Here is a 19,236-nt window from a genome sequence, read left to right as displayed (position 1 = left end):
GTGTGAATATAAATTCTTAGAAAACAACTTTTTAGCCAAAAGGTATGTGTATCTAGTACTGACAGATATTGCAAACTGTTCTTTAAAGAATACATTAATTTACACTCTGACCAGTGATTTTTTTTTTTTTTAAGATCAAGTATTCTCTACACCCAACATGGGGCTCAAAGTTACAACTCCGAGATCAAGAGTCCCATGCTCCACCAACTGAGTCAGCCAGTGATTTATAAGAGTGTCTATTTTGGGGCGCCTGGGTGGCTCAGTCGGTTAGGCGTCTTGACTTTGGCTCAGGTCATGATCTCACGGTTTGTGAGTTTGAGCCCCACATTGGGCTCTGTGCTGTCGTTGCAGAGCCCACTTCAATCCTCTGTCTCTCTTGCTCTATGCCCCTCCCCTGCTCACGCCCCCACTCTGAAAAATAAACATTAAAAAAAAAATTAAAAAGTGCCTAGTTCCCCACACTTTTGACAATGCAGTATAATAATGGTATCTCAGTACAATGTTAAATTGCATTTCTCTTGCTATATATGAAATAGGTTGAACACATTTCCATATTTTAAGACCTATTAGTATTTTCTATGAACTATTGGTTCATATTATTTCCTCTTTTCTATCAGATTATTGGCTTTTACTCACAAGTTTTATATATATTAGGGAAATCAGGCTTTCCCAGCCTGATTTCTGTTTCTTTTTCTGTCTTGGAGCATCTTTGCCCCATCTGGCATCTGGCATTCTCCTAGTCCCACTACTTGCTTTAATGCCTCATTTTCAGAAGAATGTGGAGTGTGTCAAATATCTTTTAATACACATTTGCCTAAATGGGATAACTCACCTTGCTGTCCATCTTGCACAGTTACAATAAATGGCTGGCCAATGCTTCCGGCAGGGACTGCAGTTTGGATATTACCCAGAGGGACTCCATCAGTCACTATGGTGATGACCCTTTGGCCTCCACTCCCCACCACTTGCTGGATTGATGAGTCAACGGAATCTCCCTCTATGATTTCCTCTGAATTAGCTAGAGATGACAAAAGTGAATTTGAAATTTCAGCTTTTTAAAAAACAGGAGTTTAACAATTTCAGCCTCCTTGAAATTGATAATAAATATCAGGGATAGGAAAACTTAAAAAAAGTTAGATTCAACAGTTTCTAAAGCAAGCTTTTGTGAACAATGCTAAGTAAGAGGAGAAAAGAAAATAGTGAATGCTTTAGAACAGTATTTTCTAAAATGTCTTCATTGAGATGTTAATAGCTTTCACTAAGGATGGGCCCTATGCAGAAATGTATTTTCAAAATGCCAGTTTAAATATGCTTAATTTTTTTGTTTGTTTTGTAAGAAGTATTAGAAACCCCAACAGGCTAATGAGCACTGTGATTCTCCAATAGGGGTAAGATATGCTGAGTTTCCCCAGCGTATCTGATCATGGAATTCTTTTCTCAGAAAGCATCTTGAAAGTCTAAATAAATCTATGGAACTTAGAAAAATAATTATAAATTAGAGTATATCTATTTCTGTAAGAAGATGGAGGTATTTAATAGTGAATTAACAATAATAAGTAGTCAAAGCACTGAAGAGGTCTGATAGACACAAATGGTAGGTGGCTTCTCCCATCTGACAGATAAACAATAATATTAATAGCAACTAACACCAACTACTTACAGCATAGCCCAGGTACCTTTCTAAGAGCTTTATATATATTATGTTAAATCAAGATATTCATGGGGCACCTGGGTGGCTCAGTCAGTTAAGCATCCGACTTCGGCTCACGTCATGATCTCACGGTTTGGTTCGTGGGTTCAAGCCCCACATCAGGCTTTGTGCAGACAGTGCAGAGCCTGCTTCGGATCCTCTCTCTACCACTCCCCCACTCACACTCACATGCTCTCTCTTAAAAATAAACAAAAGGATGCCTGGGTGGCTTAGTCTGTTGAGCGTCAGATTTTGGCTCAGGTCATGATCTCACAGTTTGTGGGTCCAAGCCCCACATCGGGCTCTGTGCTGACAGCTTGCTCAGAGCCTGGAGCCTACTTCAGATTCTGTGTCTCCTTTTCTCTCCACCCCTCCCCTGCTCACACTCTGTCTCTCAAAAGTAAATAAATGTAAAAAAAAATAATAATAAAAATTTAAAAATGTTAAAATTTTTTTTTTTTTAAATTTTTTTTTTTCAACGTTTATTTATTTTTGGGACAGAGAGAGACAGAGCATGAACGGGGGAGGGGCAGAGAGAGAGGGAGACACAGAATCGGAAACAGGCTCCAGGCTCTGAGCCATCAGCCCAGAGCCCGATGCGGGGCTCGAACTCACGGACCGTGAGATCGTGACCTGGCTGAAGTCGGACGCTTAACCGACTGCGCCACCCAGGCGCCCCTAAAAATTTTTTAATGTGTATTTATTTCTGAGAGAGAGAGAGACAAAGCGTGAATGGGGGAAGAGCAGAGAGAGAAGGAGACACAGAATCTGAAGCAGGGTCCAGGCTCTGAGCAATCAGTACAGAGCCCGATGTGGTGCCTGAACCCATGAACTGTGATATCATGACCTAAGCTGAAGTTAGTTGCTTAACCAACTGAGCCACCCAGGTGCCCCAAAATAAATAAATGTTTAAAAAAATGGCTAAGATGGTAAAATTTAGGGGCGCCTAGGTGGCTCAGTCAGTTAACATCTGACTTTGGCTCAGGTTCTGATCTTATGGTTCAAGAGTTCAAGCCCCGTGTGGGGCTCTGTACTGATGGCTCTATGTTGACAGTTCGGAGCCTGCTTTGGATTGTCTGTCTCCCTCTCTCTCTGCCCCACGTGCTCTCTCTCAAAAATAAATAAATAAACACTTAAACAAAATTAAAATTCAGTTTGGTAATTAAAAAGTGGGGGTGGGGGGGTGTTGCGCCTGGCTGGCTCAGTCAGAAAAGCATGACTCTTGATCTTGGGGTCGTGAGTTTGAGCCCCACATTGGGTGTAGAGATTACTTAAATAAATAAAACTTAAAAAAAAAAAAAGATTTTCAGTTTGGTTAGTCAATATTCCCAGTAACTATTAGGGAAAAGAGTTCTTACCACTATGGAATTTCTCTATCTAAAGAGTCTAAGGTAAACTTTGCATTAAATGGGGTATGGACTATCCACACGAAACACATTCAGGTGGTTACATGGAAATAGAGCATTCACATCTCTTAAAAACAAAACACAGTTAAATGTTATAGCTGAAAGAACCTCAACAGATAATCTGATCCAACCATCCAACCTCAGCCAGAGGTGAGGAGACTGAGACCTGGAGAAGTTAAGTAATTTATTCAGTCAAAAAGCAAATCAAGGGCGCCTGGGTGGCTCAGTCGGTTAAGTGTCCCACTTTGGTTCAGGTCATGATCTCATGGTTCGTGGGTTCAAGCCCTGGGTTGGGCTCTGTGCCAACAGCTCAGAGCCTGGAGCCTGCATCCAATTCTGTGTCACCCTCTCTCCCTCTGCCCCTCCCCCCGCTCATGCTCTGTCTCTCAAAAATAAACATCAAAAAAAATTTTTTAAAAAGCAAATAAAAATAACAAATACAAGTTAAATATATTGTTTTTCCCTTTGCCATGGCACTCACTCATACATGTGTGAATGGAGATCTTTATGATTGCTGCCAGTCGGAAAAATAGGATTGGAGGAATGTTCTCACACCCAAATGTCAATGGCAGAAAGAAATCAGAACAATCTGCCTTCATTTATAATGGAGCAGACTCTGCCAGAGGGCTCCAGAAAGATTCCTACATGACTATTTAGCCCTACCTATGACTATTTGCCCCTACCTATATGGAGCTCTAAGCCTTTTCCCCATAGACTACTGGCTCCCACTAAGTGACTTGAAACCTCTTTATTTTAAATATCAGAAGGGCACTATACAGCGTATGTCGCCCCAACTCTATTAGAAATGCCAAAATATGGGGGCGTCTCGGTGGCTCAGTCGGTTAAGCATATGACTTCGGCTCAGGTCATGATCCCACAGTTTGAGTTCGAGCCCTGCATTGGGCTTTGTGCTGACACAGAGCTTCAGATTCTGTGTCTCCCTCTCTCTCTGCCCCTCCCCACTCATGCTCTGTCTCTCTCTCTCTCTCTCCCAAAAATAAGTAAACATTAAAAACAATTAAAAAAAAAAAGAAGTGCCAAAATATGATCTCCAGTGAAAATAAAAGGAAGCCACCCTGAAGTACCCAGGATATGACGAGAGAGGTAGCAGTCCTATGTATTTTGACACTTTTATAAACACAACATATGTAAGCTGCTATTTTGAATCATCCTATGATAGCATCAGTCAAAACATAACATAAAGTATTTCCCAAATAATCTTCTAATAGAAGACTAAACACTTCAATCTGAAGCAACTGGAGTCAGGGCAAACAAACTTGAAACTGCAAAAATACAAAGAAATTAACTTAGACATTCTCTAAGATTATTCAGCCATCTGATTATACTGCTTAGTCATTTTTCTTTCTGATGCTCAATGACTCTACATGCCTCTTTCCTAGATTTATCTAATTATACTTCATGCAAATTAAATCTGCTGGAAATGTGAAAACAAAAAGAAGAAATGGTGATTCAGGGTGTCTGGGTGGCTTGGTCAGTTAAGTGTCCGATTCTTGGTTTCAGCTTAAGTCATGATCTCACAGTTCATGAGATCGAGCCTCTTGTTAGGCTCTGTGCTGACAGCACAGGGCTTGCTTGGGATTATCTTTCCCCCTCCCTTGATGCCCCTCCCTCTCTCTCCCAAAATCAATGAATAAATTTAGAAACAAAGAAGAAATGGTGATTTGCCCAGCAGATATCCCTTACCTACCTGTGGCTCTGTGGGAGTTGGAGAGGGGGGCTGAGGCCTCAGCAAGAGCTGCAAGGGTGGCCAGCACCGAGGTGGTGGAATTTGCCAAGTGTGCTGCTGAGGAGGCATGGGGGTCACCTATTTTGGTAAAAAAGGCAAATGAGGTCTGGTGTAGAAAATAAATGGAGATGAACTAAAAATGGCTTTTATTATCTGGGGTACCTGGGTGGCTCAGTTGGTTAAGCATCTGACTCTTGGTTTCAGCTCATAAACTCAAGGTTTGTGGGTTCGAGCCCCGGGTTGGGCTCTGTGCTGACAGTGTGGTGCCTGCTTGGGATTCTCTCTCTCCCTCTCTCTGTCCCTTTCCTGCTTTCTCTCTCTCTCTCTCTCTCTCTCTCTCTCTCAAAATAAATAAACATTAAAAAAAATGGCTTTTATTAAATCAAAACCTCAGCTTTGCTCTCCCATACAAACTGATATAAACCAATGATTGTGGTATTAACAGTTTGGAAGGTTTAGAAAAGTTTTTCCTTTAAAGGGGATTAAGGTAATATGCTTGGTATAGGGCCACTACATTCCCCACATTTGCTCATTCTCTTGGCACTGCCAGTGCTGAGCATTAGTAGCCGGCAGCCCAGGAGTGCCGCCCACTCACTCGGCTGGCTGTACAGAGCTCTGTTTGGCAGCAGGTGGTAAGGACATAGAGTATGACTTACCCTAAACTATTGCTGCTGCGGGAAGAGGCTCTGCCTGGGCTTTACTTAACCACACTGCATCTATCCATCAGCTAGACAGGTGAGAAAGCATAGCACTGACCTCTACTGCAGGAACAGTTAAAAACCTGACACTTCACTTACTGAATGTCAAACAGTAGTACGACCAGTTTGTGCTAAAAACAATTACTTACTTATCTCATGATGCACTTAAAAAAACAACTATGTTTATAACCTTGTATTCTTGTTTCTGTGTGCTATTCTTACAACTACGCTCCAGGACGAAAGTGCATTAGATCGGGCAACAGCCATGCCTAACTTTATTTACCAAAACTATTACTGAGGCGCCTGGGTGGCTCAGTCTGTTGAGCATCCAACTCTTGACTGTGGCTCAGGTCATGATCAAGACACACATCGGGCTCTGTGCTGACAGCACGGGGCCTTCTTGGGATTCTCTCTCTGCCCCTCCCTGGCTCATGTTTACGTTAAAAAATAAACATTAAAAAAAAGTATTACTTCACAATTTTGCATAAATCTAACTTTTATAAAATAAATTGCATTTCACTATGTCTTTCATTAGAACTTCAAAGATACTTTTGTGTCAGTTGTGAATTTATTGCTTCTCAGCTCCAAATCCCTGTTTTGCCTTGCCTTGTCATACTTAAGCTGGACCCTTATCAATATTTCTTGACAATTAGCATGAAACTAGGTTTTGTCATACAGAAGGAGTGTCTGCTCCCTAAATTGGCTATTCTGGTATTCTTTAGAGTTCTCCTCATATCTTAGTAGTTAACCACTATTATTAATAATTTTTTATAAATTACACATACATTTAGGTATAACATATTCAAATTATGTGTTATATATTATAAAAAAATTATACAACTTGCCATGTAGTTTAGTCTCCTGACTGGGCTCTGATTGATTGTTTTATTTAAAAAATATTTATTTATTTTGAGAAAGAGAGTGGGAGAGGGGTAGGGAGAGAATCCCAAGCAGGCTCTCACTGTCAGCGCAGAGCCTGACATGGGGCTCAATCTCACGAACCATGAGATCATGACCTGAGCTGAAAGCAAGAGTCAGATGCTCAATGGACTGAGCCACCTAGGTGACCCAGATACACTTACCCACTTTTTAAATGTACTCTTAATTTTCTTTAAGATTTTAAGTAATCTCTACACCCAATGTGGGGATGGAACTTACAACCCCGAGACCAACAGTCACATGCTCTACTGAATGAGCCAGCTAGAAGTCCCAATACTTTTTAAATAATTTTTTTAAATGTTTTATTTATTTTTGAAAGAGTGCAAACAGAGGAGGGGAAGAAAGAGAGGGAGACAAGTATCTAAAGTGGGCTCTGTCCTGACAGCAGCAAGCCCGATGTGGGGGTCAAACTCACAAATCATGAGATCGTGACCAAAGTTGGACACTCAACTGACTGAGCCACCCAGGTGCCCTTTCAATGTACTCTTGATTTTTATGTTTTCTCACTACCTATGCTTAAAGATTCTTTCCAGCCTTTTGTCTATCAAAATGCCAGTTATCTGTAAAATAAAGAAATTCCCATTTAACACTCTTTGTAATAATCCTTCCACAGAGCAAAGGATCCTTTTCTGATATGATTAATGTAGGTAATTTAACTGGTTTATAAATTTAAATTTCAGAAGATTTCCCTTAAAAAGGTGGATTTCTGGGGCACCTGGGTGGCTCAGTAGGTTGGGCGACCAACTTCGGCTCAGGTCATGATCTCACGATTTGTGGGTTCGAGCCCTGCATCGGGCTCTATGCTGACAGCTCAGAGCCTGGAGCCTGCTTTGGATTCTGTGTCTCCCTCTCCTCCTTATGCTCTCTCTCTGTCTCTCAAAAATAAATAAACATTAAAATTAAAAAAAAAAAAAAAAGGTGGATTTCTTGTATAGTACTCTTAATAGCTACAAATTATCTTCTTTTTAAGTAGGCTCCAGGGGCGCCTGGGTGGCGCAGTCGGTTGAGCGTCCGACTTCAGCCAGGTCACAATCTCACGGTCCGTGAGTTTGAGCCCCACGTCAGGCTCTGGGCTGATGGCTCAGAGCCTGGAGCCTGTTTCCGATTCTGTGTTTCCCTCTCTCTCTGCCCCTCCCCTGTTCATGCTCTGTCTCTCTCTGTCCCAAAAATAAATAAAAGTTGAAAAAAAAAAATTTTAAGTCGGCTCCATGTCCAGCACTGAGCCCAGTGCGGGGCTTGAACTCACCACCCTGAGATCAAGACCTGAACTAAGGTCAAGCATCACACACTTAACTGACTGAGGCACCCAGACGCCCCCAAACTATCTTCTTTTAAATTTATTTATTTTTTTAGTAATCTCTGCATCCAATTTGGGGCAAAAACTCATAACCCTGAGACCAAGAGTTGTATGCTCTACCAACTGAGCTAGCTGGGCGCCCCAGCTACAAATGATCTTACTCAAAGCTTTTGCATGATGACGGTGGCAGTGGTTGATTAGGGTGGAGATAGTGATGATAACCCTGTTTTATTCTAATTCTTTCATAAAATATGCAGGGAACCAAACAGTCTGAGTGGAACACAGAGTGCCTGACCTCCAGAAAGGAATCGATGTCTATCCCATAACTTCATGCAGTGCAAGATCCAGCTATATTCTCTAATGTTCCTACTAAATTCATGCTTTTCCCATCACTCAACTTATCATACCAAACACTGACATAAGAAGTCACAGATGAGGGGGTGCCCGGGTTGCTCAGTCAGTTAAGCATCTGACTTTGGCTCAGGTCATGATCTCATGGTCCGTGAGTTCGAGCCCCACATTGGGTTCTGTGCTGACAGCTCAGAGCCTGGAGCCTACTTTGGATTCTGTCTCTGTCTCTCTCTCCTCCTCCACCGCTTGCACTCTCTCTCTGTCTCTCTCTCTCTAAAATAAATAAATATTAAAAAAACAAAACTCACCAATGACACAAGGAACAATTTTTAGATATATATACAGTAACACCTAGAATTGTAGGTTGTTCTGTGAGTGTTCCACAAGACCAGCAAACATATCTAATAAATTTTCACTTGATAAACAAGTGATGTCTTGCAATACGAGTACTATGTGACACCAAACATCACATGATCACAACTGAGCCAATGGGTCTCCTCTCTCCTCTCTTTCTCACAGCAGCATTGTGGGTGATTGTCTCCCATGCTTGGATGCTTGGTCTCAGGGGCAATATTTGGCAGAAATCAATGATATTTCAGAACGTTGGAAGGTGCCCACAACTGGCACTAGTGTATTTTTTGTCACTTCCAAGCACTTATAGACAGTCCTTTGCTTTTCCATACAAGAGTAAGCTTAGGAATGCTTTGCTTCATTCTAGGTCAGGCTGCCTGCAGATATGGACCTTTTCCTCTGCTGCCTTATTGCCAGTTACATTAAATACAGTAACAAAGAGTTTATGAATACTGTATTGTAGTCAACATCTGTGCAAACATATACAATGGCCCTCATGCAGGAAAAGATTCCACTGAGCCAATGGAAAGCAGTGATTCCATTAGTGATAGTGAAAGTCGTCCTACAAAATAACCTCTTCTCTTTCTTGTCTCCCTCACACCAGCCATGAAGATTTTCAAAGGGAAGTACAGGTTAATGTGTTTATTTTTCTTTATATTTTGTTTTATTTATTAATATTTTATAAATACTATTGTTTATATTATTTTGTTTATATTATTTTATCGATAAAATATATAAATATTTTCTTTATTAATTTGTATTACAGTATTATAATAATTTTTATATGAATATTTTGGGGTTGTAGAATGAATCATCTGAGTTTCCAGTTTTGTTTTTTGTTTTTTTTTAATGTTTATTTTTGAGAGATAGAGAAAGAGAAAGACAGAGCATGAGCAAGGGAGGGGCAGAGAGACAGGGAGACACAGCATCCAAAGCAGGCTCCAGGCTCTGAGCTGTCAGCACAGAGCCTGACATGGGGCTTGAACCCATGAACCGCAAGATCATGACCTGAGCTGAAGCCGGACACTTAACCGACTGAGCCACCCAGGCGCCCCTCCAATATTTCTTATGGGGAAATTCACTTTGATATACAAGTGCTTTGGATTATAAGCATGTTTAGGGAACAAATTATGCCTGCAAACCAAGGTTTTACTGTATATATATATATATCCCTCGAGGAGGGTAGAATGTATATGGCAATAAGTTACTAACAATCCAAAAACAAAGTTGTTATTATTTTACCAGAGTTAAAACACACACACACACACACACACACACACACACACACACACACACACACACACAGCTGTTATAATTAAAGTTCAAGTAGTCCAAACCTCAGAAAGGTCACTCAGCTAAAGAAGAAAAGCTAGGGGCGCCTGGGTGGCACAGTCGGTTAAGCGTCCGACTTCAGCCAGGTCACGATCTCGCGGTCCGTGGGTTCGAGCCCCGCGTCAGGCTCTGGGCTGATGGCTCGGAGCCTGGAGCCTGTTTCCGATTCTGTGTCTCCCTCTCTCTCTGCCCCTCCCCCATTCATGCTCTGTCTCTCTCTGTCCCAAAAATAAATAAACGTTGAAAAAAAAAAAAAAAAAGAAGAAAAGCTAGGTAAAACTACTTTTGAGAACGTATTATATACTTTTCAGTACATGATGATACCAGGCTAAGGGTGTTCTCCCTTTGATTACTAACTTACCTAAGTCCACTCAACAGCAAAATGAAGAAAGAACATTTGTGAGAAATTGGGTTAGTATTCTGACATGCACAGTTGAAACTGAAAAGAGATGATACCAATGATCTCCTCAGACTTATCCCAGTGAATTCTAGGAAAACAAGGTACTTTACTGTTAAACAATATTGCTTCCTTCTCCTCAATATAAGGCCCAACATCAAATAAAGTAAAATGTGCATGGATGCTGTTGTTTTGAAATGAAATGACATTATCAGTGAAGACTCTTGTTACCAATTCAGAATGTGGCTTTGACAAACTCTATGCCACGACTTAGGGGAGTGTGCTATGGTAAGCTAGGCAATTTCAATGAGTTGGTGAAAACTAGATCCAGAAAAACTACATAACTTGCCCACGTCACACAGGTAGTAAATGTCAGAGCCCAGATTAGAATGCAATTCATTACATTCCAAAGCCTGTACTCCTTATGAACTAATACAAGCTATTTATATTTGACTTTGGAGTGCATCTTATGATCCTACAGAAATAGGAAATTCATCTCCATAACTTTGTTTTGCCCTGGTTAATGTTTAATTTAGTCTAGCTGCCTTTTTGAATGGCTGCAGTTTGATGGTAGCACTGATGATCAGTGATATCTTTAGTCACAAATGGAAAAATGAAAGCAAGCTTTATAATCTGAATTTTATCAAAAATATCCATCAAAATGATAATTCTAGGATAATGTCAGTTAATTCTTCTTGTGTATGTGTGGTAGCCCCTCCCTTTCAGTTAACTCTTAAAAATATTACTGGATGAAAAAAATATCACTGGACGATGGGAAACAAGCCACCCACCATTCGGGAAAAGAAAATCCTTTAACCCAGTTGAGTAATACAACCTGAATTTGTCTTATAACTTTTCTCCTCTCTTTTATCTGCACTGATTATCTCCCCTGAAGGGGAAGAGCTAGGTAGAATTGTTTCATGCGTAAGACAACACTGGAGAGATCAGGTCTATTATGTAACGGTTTAGCAATCTCAATTTGTGGTCGGCAACATACAGAAGAGAGAAACGATAGGTCTGCTAAAAGCAACATGACAAACACAATAGAGGCCCATGGGAAACAACGCTAAGAAGCTCTATTCTAAATGTCTTCAACTTTGCTTATCATTTCAGGTCAGGGTCTGAAGAATTTCAATAATTAGATTATCAACTCTAGTTCCTTTCACATATTTGTGAACATATAACTTAACTAGCTTCTTTTTTTTTAATTTTTTTAAAGTTTATTTATTTATTTTGAGACAGAGAGAGAGCAGAGGAGGGGCAGAGAGAGGGGGAGAGAGAGAAAGAATCTCAAGCAGGCTCCACATCATCAGCACGGAGCCCAATGCGGGGCTTGAACCCATGAAACGTGAGATCATGCTCTGAGCCTTACCCAACTGAGCCACCCAGGCACCCCTAACTTTACTAGCTTCTAACGACTTTTGGATTATAAAGGCATTTGTTCTAATCACTGTGGCCTGAACCACAACAAATCCAAAAAGCTGTGAATATTCTGATTATATGTATACTTATTTTTAAGCTAAACCTTTTGAATCATCCGGCTGAAAGCAAAGCACAGTGATTTTAAATGATAGTCGATGGCCTACAAAATGAAGGTCTCTACTGCCCCCCTGAGGGCATAACTGAATTAACTTTCATTGAGAAGTTACATTTTCATTTAATACTATTACTGAAGTCCTGCTATAAAATGGAAATACAAATCTCACTTGAAGTCTCACAACCACCTCATAAAGTATGTATTATTATATCCCAATTTTGTAGATATGTAAAGAAGGCTTAGACAAAGGTTTTCCCAAGGTCAAGCATGTAGTCAATAAATCAGTATTTGAATGCAGTTCTAAATGTAAAATTCTATGCATATCATGTATATGCTTGTTTCTTTTTGCCACACTGCCTTTCCATAATAATACTTCATTCACGGTCTTCCTTTGATATTATATAAACTTAACTAGAAATACAATGTCCTTTTTTTTTTAATTTTAAAAATGTTTATTTATTTTTGAGACAGAGAGAGAGAGAGAGAGAGAGCGCGCGTAAGTAGGGGAAGGGCAGAGAGAGAGGGAGACACAGAATCTGAAGCAGACCCCAGGCTCTGGGCTGTTAGCACAGAGCCCGATGTAGGGCTCAAACCCACAAACCATGAGATCATGACCTGAACCAAAGTTGGACGCTTTACTGACTGAGACACCCTGGCACCCCGCAATGTCTTATTTTTAAATGAAAGTCAGAAACAGAAAAAGAAACCAAGTCAGTTGGAAAATTTATTTAAATGAAGACACAAGTCCCCTCACTGTAAAACAAATATATGTAAGGAAATGTTGAAAATAGCTCAAATTGCTTTTTATTTTTTTAATGTTTGTTTATTTTTGAAAGAGACAGAGCAGGGGAGGGGCAGAGAGAGGGAGAAACAGAATCCAAAGCAGGCTCCCGGCTCTGAGCTGTCAGCACAGAGCCTGATGTGGGGCTCAAACTCACGAACCGTGAGATCATGACCTGAGCCGAAGTTGCATACAACCGACTGAGCCATCCAGACGCCCCTCAAATTGATTTGTATTTTTTTTTGATTTTTTTTTTTCAACGTTTATTTATTTTTGGGACAGAGAGAGACAGAGCATGAGCGGGGGAGGGGCAGAGAGAGAGGGAGACACAGAATCGGAAACAGGCTCCAGGCTCTGAGCCATCAGCCCAGAGCCTGACGCGGGGCTCGAACTCACGGACCGCGAGATCGTGACCTGGCTGAAGTCGGACGCTTAACCGACTGCGCCACCCAGGCGCCCCTGATTTGTATTTTTTAAAAATGTTTATTTACATTTGGTTTTGGAAAGAGCAAGTGGGGGAGGGGCAGAGAGAGAGGGAGAGACAGAGAATCCCAAAGAGGCTCTATACTGTCAGTGCAGAACCCGATGTGGGGCTTGAACTCATGAACCGTGAGATCACGACCTGAGCCAAAATCAAGTCAGACACTTAACCAACTGAACTACCTAGGCACCCCTATTTGTTTTAGATAGATGTTTTTGTTAAAAACATAAGGATCTCAAAAGATGCTTTTCTCTATTTTGTTGTTACATATGTTCCCAAGATTGCAAATCGAAGCTCTTACACTTTATTCAAATAATCACATGAACCTCTTTTATAGCAGCACTCCAACACCTATTTATGTTTATTCTGGTTTATTTGTCACATTTTAGACTATGGTACGCAACTGTTTTCCTTAATGGTACCATGCTAAAATACCCTTATATTTTCATTTTGTGGTTACATATAACCCTTCCACAGATTAATCTGTAAACTATTTTACTTTTAATATAGTAAGCACTCATGTATAATCCCTGTGTATGATCTTCCCTTCCCCAAGAAAGAAAAAGTGCATTAGCTTTAAAATTTATTATAAATCTTCTATTTGTTACATATTTCAACAAAGGACAGGCTATCCATTCATCTCATAGGAAAAACAGAGGTTGTGTTAATTTCAAGTCTAAAATAAATGCCATGTTATCAAGATATTACCTGAGGTTGTTTTGGTGTTGGTTGAAGAAACAAGGCTGGCGAGGTTGACAACTTCTCCAGATGTGAAGATGAATGGGGTGGCCACAGTCATAGGGTTGGCTCTCTCGGGATGAGCATTCACCTGATTCTGCATCGCTTCCTACAAAGCAAGTCAGGATAGTTCAAAGTCAGAGCTCGTTAGCTTTAGTTATACAGTCACTGAGCAGCCGCTGCACCCCAGTGCCCTGTGGAGCAGAACTAGTTGTGGCACACAATGTCCCAGGGAGCTCAGAGTTCTCATTAAGACTACTGGTTTTGTTTTGTTTTTCCAGACCAGGGCAACAAAGATGTTAGGCTGCTTTCCCAAGTTTATTTCTAATTAAAAAAAAAGAAGTGTTATTATTTGCAAAAAAGTGTATTACTTGTAAAAACTTCTAGACAATTCACTTTACCTGTCTGGATCTTGTTTTTTATTTGGAAAATGAGGGAAGTGGCCTAAAAAGTAATTTGCAGCTCTAAAACTCTACGATCAATTAATTATGTACAAGTCAATGCGCTAGCAAGAGATCCCTACAGCGAATCTACAGAGAACAATATTCTCCAGAGTTCTGTCCAACTACTTGTTCCACTTTGCCAGTGAAGAAATTCCTAAGAGAATATATAACAAACAAATAAATGAGTGCCAGATTTTAAAGTCTAGTGCCATACCTGCACTTTTGCTTCCAGGGGTATTTGTACAATTTAGGTGTAAAGATGCTTATCTAATTTTCTAACTTTCAGAAGCAGTTTTCTACAAGCATAGTATCTACTTCAAAAGTCCAGTTATGAAAGAGCTCTAAATAAGGAATTAAAGTTGAAGAGTACAACCAGTCTATAGGGAACCATCTGCCAGGAAAAACAAACCCCTGAAAATGCAACAGAAATGGCTACCTATTTTTTACATATAATTATCCCTATGACCAATAGCTTCAGGTGAAACAGATTATCCATTCTCTGCTTACTGTTAAATTCCTTCTTGAATCTGCCTCTTCTTCTATATCCCACTATTGTTTCCTTAATTCAAGCCCCTACTGGCCCTTCCCTGGCCTAATGAAAGTCACATTGAGTGTCTTTTCTCTCAGGTCTGTGTACCACACTCCAAATGATCATCTTTAAAAAAAAAACAACAAAAACAATTCACAGGAGCACCTTGGTGGCTCAGTCGGTTGAGCAACTGACTCTTGATTTCCGCTGAGGTCATGATCTCATACTTTCATGAGTTCAAGCTCCCCATCAGGCTCCACACTGACAGTGGGATTCTCTCTCTCCCTCTCTGTCTGCCTCTCCCCTGCTTACTCTCTCTCTCTCAAAATAAATAAACTTAAAAAAAAAAAAAACAGCTTAAAAAATAAAATATTTAAAAATTTTAAAAAATGGGGGTGCCTGGCTGGCTCAGTTGGTAAAGCATGGGACTCCTATTAATCTCACGGTCCTGTGTTCAAGCCCCACGTTGGACGTAAAGCTTACTTAAAAAAAAAAAAAAGAAATCTCAATTTTCTATTTAAAAGCTTCTATTGGATCCCCATTACCCATAAAATAGTCTAAACTCTTTTGCATGTAACAGCCCTACACTCAAAACTCTGCCTAACCCTTAAGCCTTAGCTCCTTCCACTCCCAAACTCCATTTCCCTTGCTCAATCTCTAGTCACAAAACATATGCTTTCTTGAACATCCCATATCCTTTCATACCTCTATGTCATTGGCTTGCTCTTTTTCTAGCCTAGAATATAATTTTCTTACTTCTCTGCCTACTTCTTTAAAACTCAGTTCATGTTCTACATATATATATATATATATATATTTTTTTTTTTTTTTCCCAGTAATCTCTGCACTCAGTGTGGAGCTCAAACTCATGACCCCAAGATCAAGAGTGACATGATCTTCTGAGTGAAACTGCCAGGCGCCCCTCTATATACACTTTAATCTTTGCATTAAGCATCATTCATACCCCCTCTTCTGAGGCCCTGCAATGCTCAATAAATACCAATGTATCAATGTAATATTGTAATGCTTGATTTCTTATCCTTACCTTCATCACACTGTAAACACTCCAAGGGCAGGCATGTCTTACCAACCTTTGTATCCTTCATCCTATTACTCCCTGATATACAAGTGCTGGATTAAGAAATTAAGGGGTGAAATAATCACAGCTCCTTTTTAATTCTGAGATGGCTTCCTTATGACTCAATATGCGTTAGAGCTATGTACTGCCTCGTATCAGTTGATGTACATTCAGAAAACATAAAGAGGCTTTTAGTCCCAAGTCACGCTCAATTAGAAAGGGAAATTTTCATGGAGAAAAAAACACTCTAAAACCAAAGAAATCTTGTTTTTATACTAGCCACAACACTACTCTTCAATCACTGTGAATAATTCAGGGCTATGTAGAATGCTGCTTTTTTTTAAGATACCAATAACAGAGTACCTGGGTGGTTCAGTTGGTTAAGTGACTTCAGTTCAGGTTATGATCTCAGGGTTTGTGAATTCGAGTCCCACACTGGGCTCTGCACTGACGGTATGGAGCCTGCTTAGAATTCTCTCTCTCTCCCTCTCTCTGCCCCTCCCTGCTCATGCTTTCTCTCTCTCTCTCAAAATAAATAAATAAACTTAAAAAAAAAAAAAAAGAGTCTGATGCTTCACCAATTAAGCCATCCAGGCACCCATAAATCATAAACTTCTGGAGTGCCTGGGTGGCTCAGTTGGTTAAGAGTCCAACTTTGGCTCAGGTCCTGATCTCATGATTTGTGAGCTCAAGTCCCACGTTGGGTTCTGTGCTGACAGCTCGGAGCCTGGAGCCTGGAGCCTGCTTTGGATTCTGTCTGTCTGTCTGTCTGTCTGTCTCTCTCTCTGTCTCTGTCCCTCCTCACCTCGTGCTCTATCTCTCTCTCTCTCTCAAAAATAAATAAACATTTAAAAAAAAAGAAATACTGGAGCGCCTAGGTGGCTCAGTCAGTTAAGTGTCTGACTTCAGCTCAGGTCGTGATCTTGCAGTTTGTGAGTTTGAATGCTGCGTCAGGCTCTGTGCTGACAGCTCAGGGCCTGGAGCCTGCTTCAGATTCTGTGTCTCCCTCTCTCTCTGCCCCTCCCCTGCTCGTGCTCTGTCTCTCTCTCATAAAAATAAACATTAAAAAAAATTTTTAAATAAATAAAGGTTAAAAAAAATACTAACGACAGTGAGTCACAAGATTGAGACATATCAGATGTACTATCTTGATAAGATATAGAAAATTCAATTTTGAGTCAGCTCCTGCAAAAAATCCTTAACTTGAGTTACAATATACTCTAGGGGTATAAAAAGAACCAGACCTGAAGGATGACCAGAATCTCAGCATTCTTTTTCTCCAGGGCTATGTCAAAGGCAGATTTATCAAACTTGCTGAAAGCATGCACGTCAGCTCCATACTTGATAAGCAGCTCCACAACGTCTCGATGGTGGTGCTCTGTGGCCCAATGTAAAGCTGTCATCTTCAGCATGTCCTTGGCATTCACATCTGCACCGTTCTGTCACACAATAGTAATTGTTTCAAACAGACACTGGTTACAGTAGCACAGGTGCAAGATCCCAAAACCCAAATAGAGAGGATTTCCATGGAGATTACACATATTCAAATTTAGATCACGTTTAAGACATATCAAAGGGAAAAGCATTCTTCAAATTCTCCTGAATGATGACAGACATAATGTCTTCAATGAGTAGGTCTTCTAAGGACAACGGGGAAATTATAACAGATGGGAAAGGAAGGAGAAAAGAGCAGATTTTTTGTCGCATTTATTAACAGAGAGCTGAGCGCCTAGAAAAACAGGCATAAGTAAAGAGAACACCTGCAGAAGGGAATGAAGAAAAATCAATAAAGTCTGCTTAGCCTGTAAAAGATTAGGCAACCCGATCCTCATAGCCATGACGACTCTTGAAAGAGATGCAAGTCTGTGCTATGAACTGTCCTAAACTTAATCTCTCCCAGCCTAGTTTCCTACCACCCATTCAAGTAAGAAGACAGGGAGGTGGATATCTTTTTTACAATATAGATCCACCACTATTACCCTAACAAGCAGTTCCACGATGTGGGCATGTCCGTCAGCTGCAGCCATGTGCAAGGGGGTCCTGTCCACTTTGGTCCGGGCATCCCTGCTAACGCCTGCTCGAAGGAGCACTTCTGCTGTGGAATAATGACCATACTGGGCTGCAAGGTGGAGGGGTGATGTTCCAAGCTGTGGGAAAATAATACTCATTGAGTATCAACCGTGTGCAGAGTCCTAAATCATTGAGAGACACAAATGAACAAGAGGTACAGTCTATGGTTCCTGTCCTTGGAGAGAGAATCTGGGTGGCCAATAGGAGTAAAGAATATTAATTAAGAGCTTAATATACTAACAGGCAAATAAACATCCCACCAATTAAATAAGTGCTAATGGATTTAAGTCAGGTGGAGTTACCAGGTGAGATTCTCCGAAGGACATGATGTTAAGCAAGGCTTAGAAGAAGGTAAAAAAAATGGATAAACAGGAACATTCTGCATTGGGGTAAAGGTAAGGGATAGGCAAATTCAAAAGAATTCTTAGGAAAAGGGCAGAGGCTAGAAAGTTAGTGAGAAATTTGGGGTAAAAATTTAATTGGTTGGAATAGAAGTCTGTTGCCACCGTAAAACAAAGCAAAAAGACTGATGAGATGAAGAGGTGCTAAAATTTTAGCAATGGCATGTGAACAGCAATAAGCTATTGTCAAATAGCAATATGTCTGTATCATCTCAAAGTACATCTTTCAAGAGTTATCTATCTTTGGCCACTTTGGCCAGAGATCTATTCCTTTCTTTGTGTTATGTTCTTTATTTTAAGCCTATGTTGCTTCTTTGCCTTTCTTATATATTCAGCCTTTCTGCCTGACTGGATTTAATTCACATTGCTCTTTTCAGGTCTATTTATAGAAATGCTAATCTCATAGGTTTCCTTTTCTTCCTTTTTGTGAAGTGCTAACAATCTGCTGACCTCTAAAGCTATGAATTAATCACCCCAGCATAGAGGACACTGGCTCATCAAATTGTTCAAATTAGGCAATGCCTGCGCCTGGCTGGCTCGGCTGGTAGATCACGTGACTGGATCTCGGGGTTGTGAGTTTGAGACCCATGTTGTGTGCAGAGATTACATTAAAAAAAAATTTTTTTTTAATTTTTTTTTTTTTCAACGTTTATTTATTTTTGGAACAGAGAGAGACAGAGCATGAACGGGGGAGGGGCAGAGAGAGAGGGAGACACAGAATCGGAAACAGGCTCCAGGCTCTGAGCCATCAGCCCAGAGCCTGACGCGGGGTTCGAACTCCCGGACCGCGAGATCGTGACCTGGCTGAAGTCGGACGCTTAACCGACTGCGCCACCCAGGCGCCCCTAAAAATTTTTTTTAAAAATTAAATTAGATACTGCTTATAAAATCCATGAATGCTTAGCAAGTCCACATTATAACCTGGACCTGGATCTTCTGAAACTGCTCTTCAAGCTGGCTGTTTAGGCTC

The 19,236-nt window shown here is 40.5% G+C and overlaps 1 protein-coding gene across 6 annotated transcripts in view; it reads right to left on the bottom strand.

The window, feature by feature from the left end:
* The window catches only part of GABPB2 (GA binding protein transcription factor subunit beta 2), a 37,084-nt gene that overhangs the window by 10,741 nt on the left and 7,107 nt on the right, over positions 1-19,236 (bottom strand). For 2 of the 6 annotated variants that reach the window (XM_025934894.2, XM_086718165.1), the window contains exons 3-7: positions 17,775-17,942; positions 17,040-17,234; positions 13,716-13,854; positions 4,805-4,921; positions 833-1,018 (exon numbers count right to left, since the gene is read on the bottom strand). In XM_025934894.2, the coding sequence (XP_025790679.1) occupies positions 833-1,018; positions 4,805-4,921; positions 13,716-13,854; positions 17,040-17,234; positions 17,775-17,942 (805 nt within the window). The remainder of the gene's footprint in view (positions 1-832; positions 1,019-4,804; positions 4,922-13,715; positions 13,855-17,039; positions 17,235-17,774; positions 17,943-19,236) is intronic. The other 4 variants (XM_025934896.2, XM_086718166.1, XM_025934895.2 and 1 more) reach the window with 3 other exon arrangements.

The sequence above is a fragment of the Puma concolor genome, chromosome C1 (genome assembly GCF_028749965.1).
Source record: "Puma concolor isolate L17-30 chromosome C1, mPumCon1.1.hap2, whole genome shotgun sequence".
In the NCBI taxonomy this organism is placed as follows: domain Eukaryota; kingdom Metazoa; phylum Chordata; class Mammalia; order Carnivora; family Felidae; genus Puma; species Puma concolor.
Note: the sequence above shows the minus strand (reverse complement) of the source record. Positions and strands in the feature narration are given on the sequence as shown.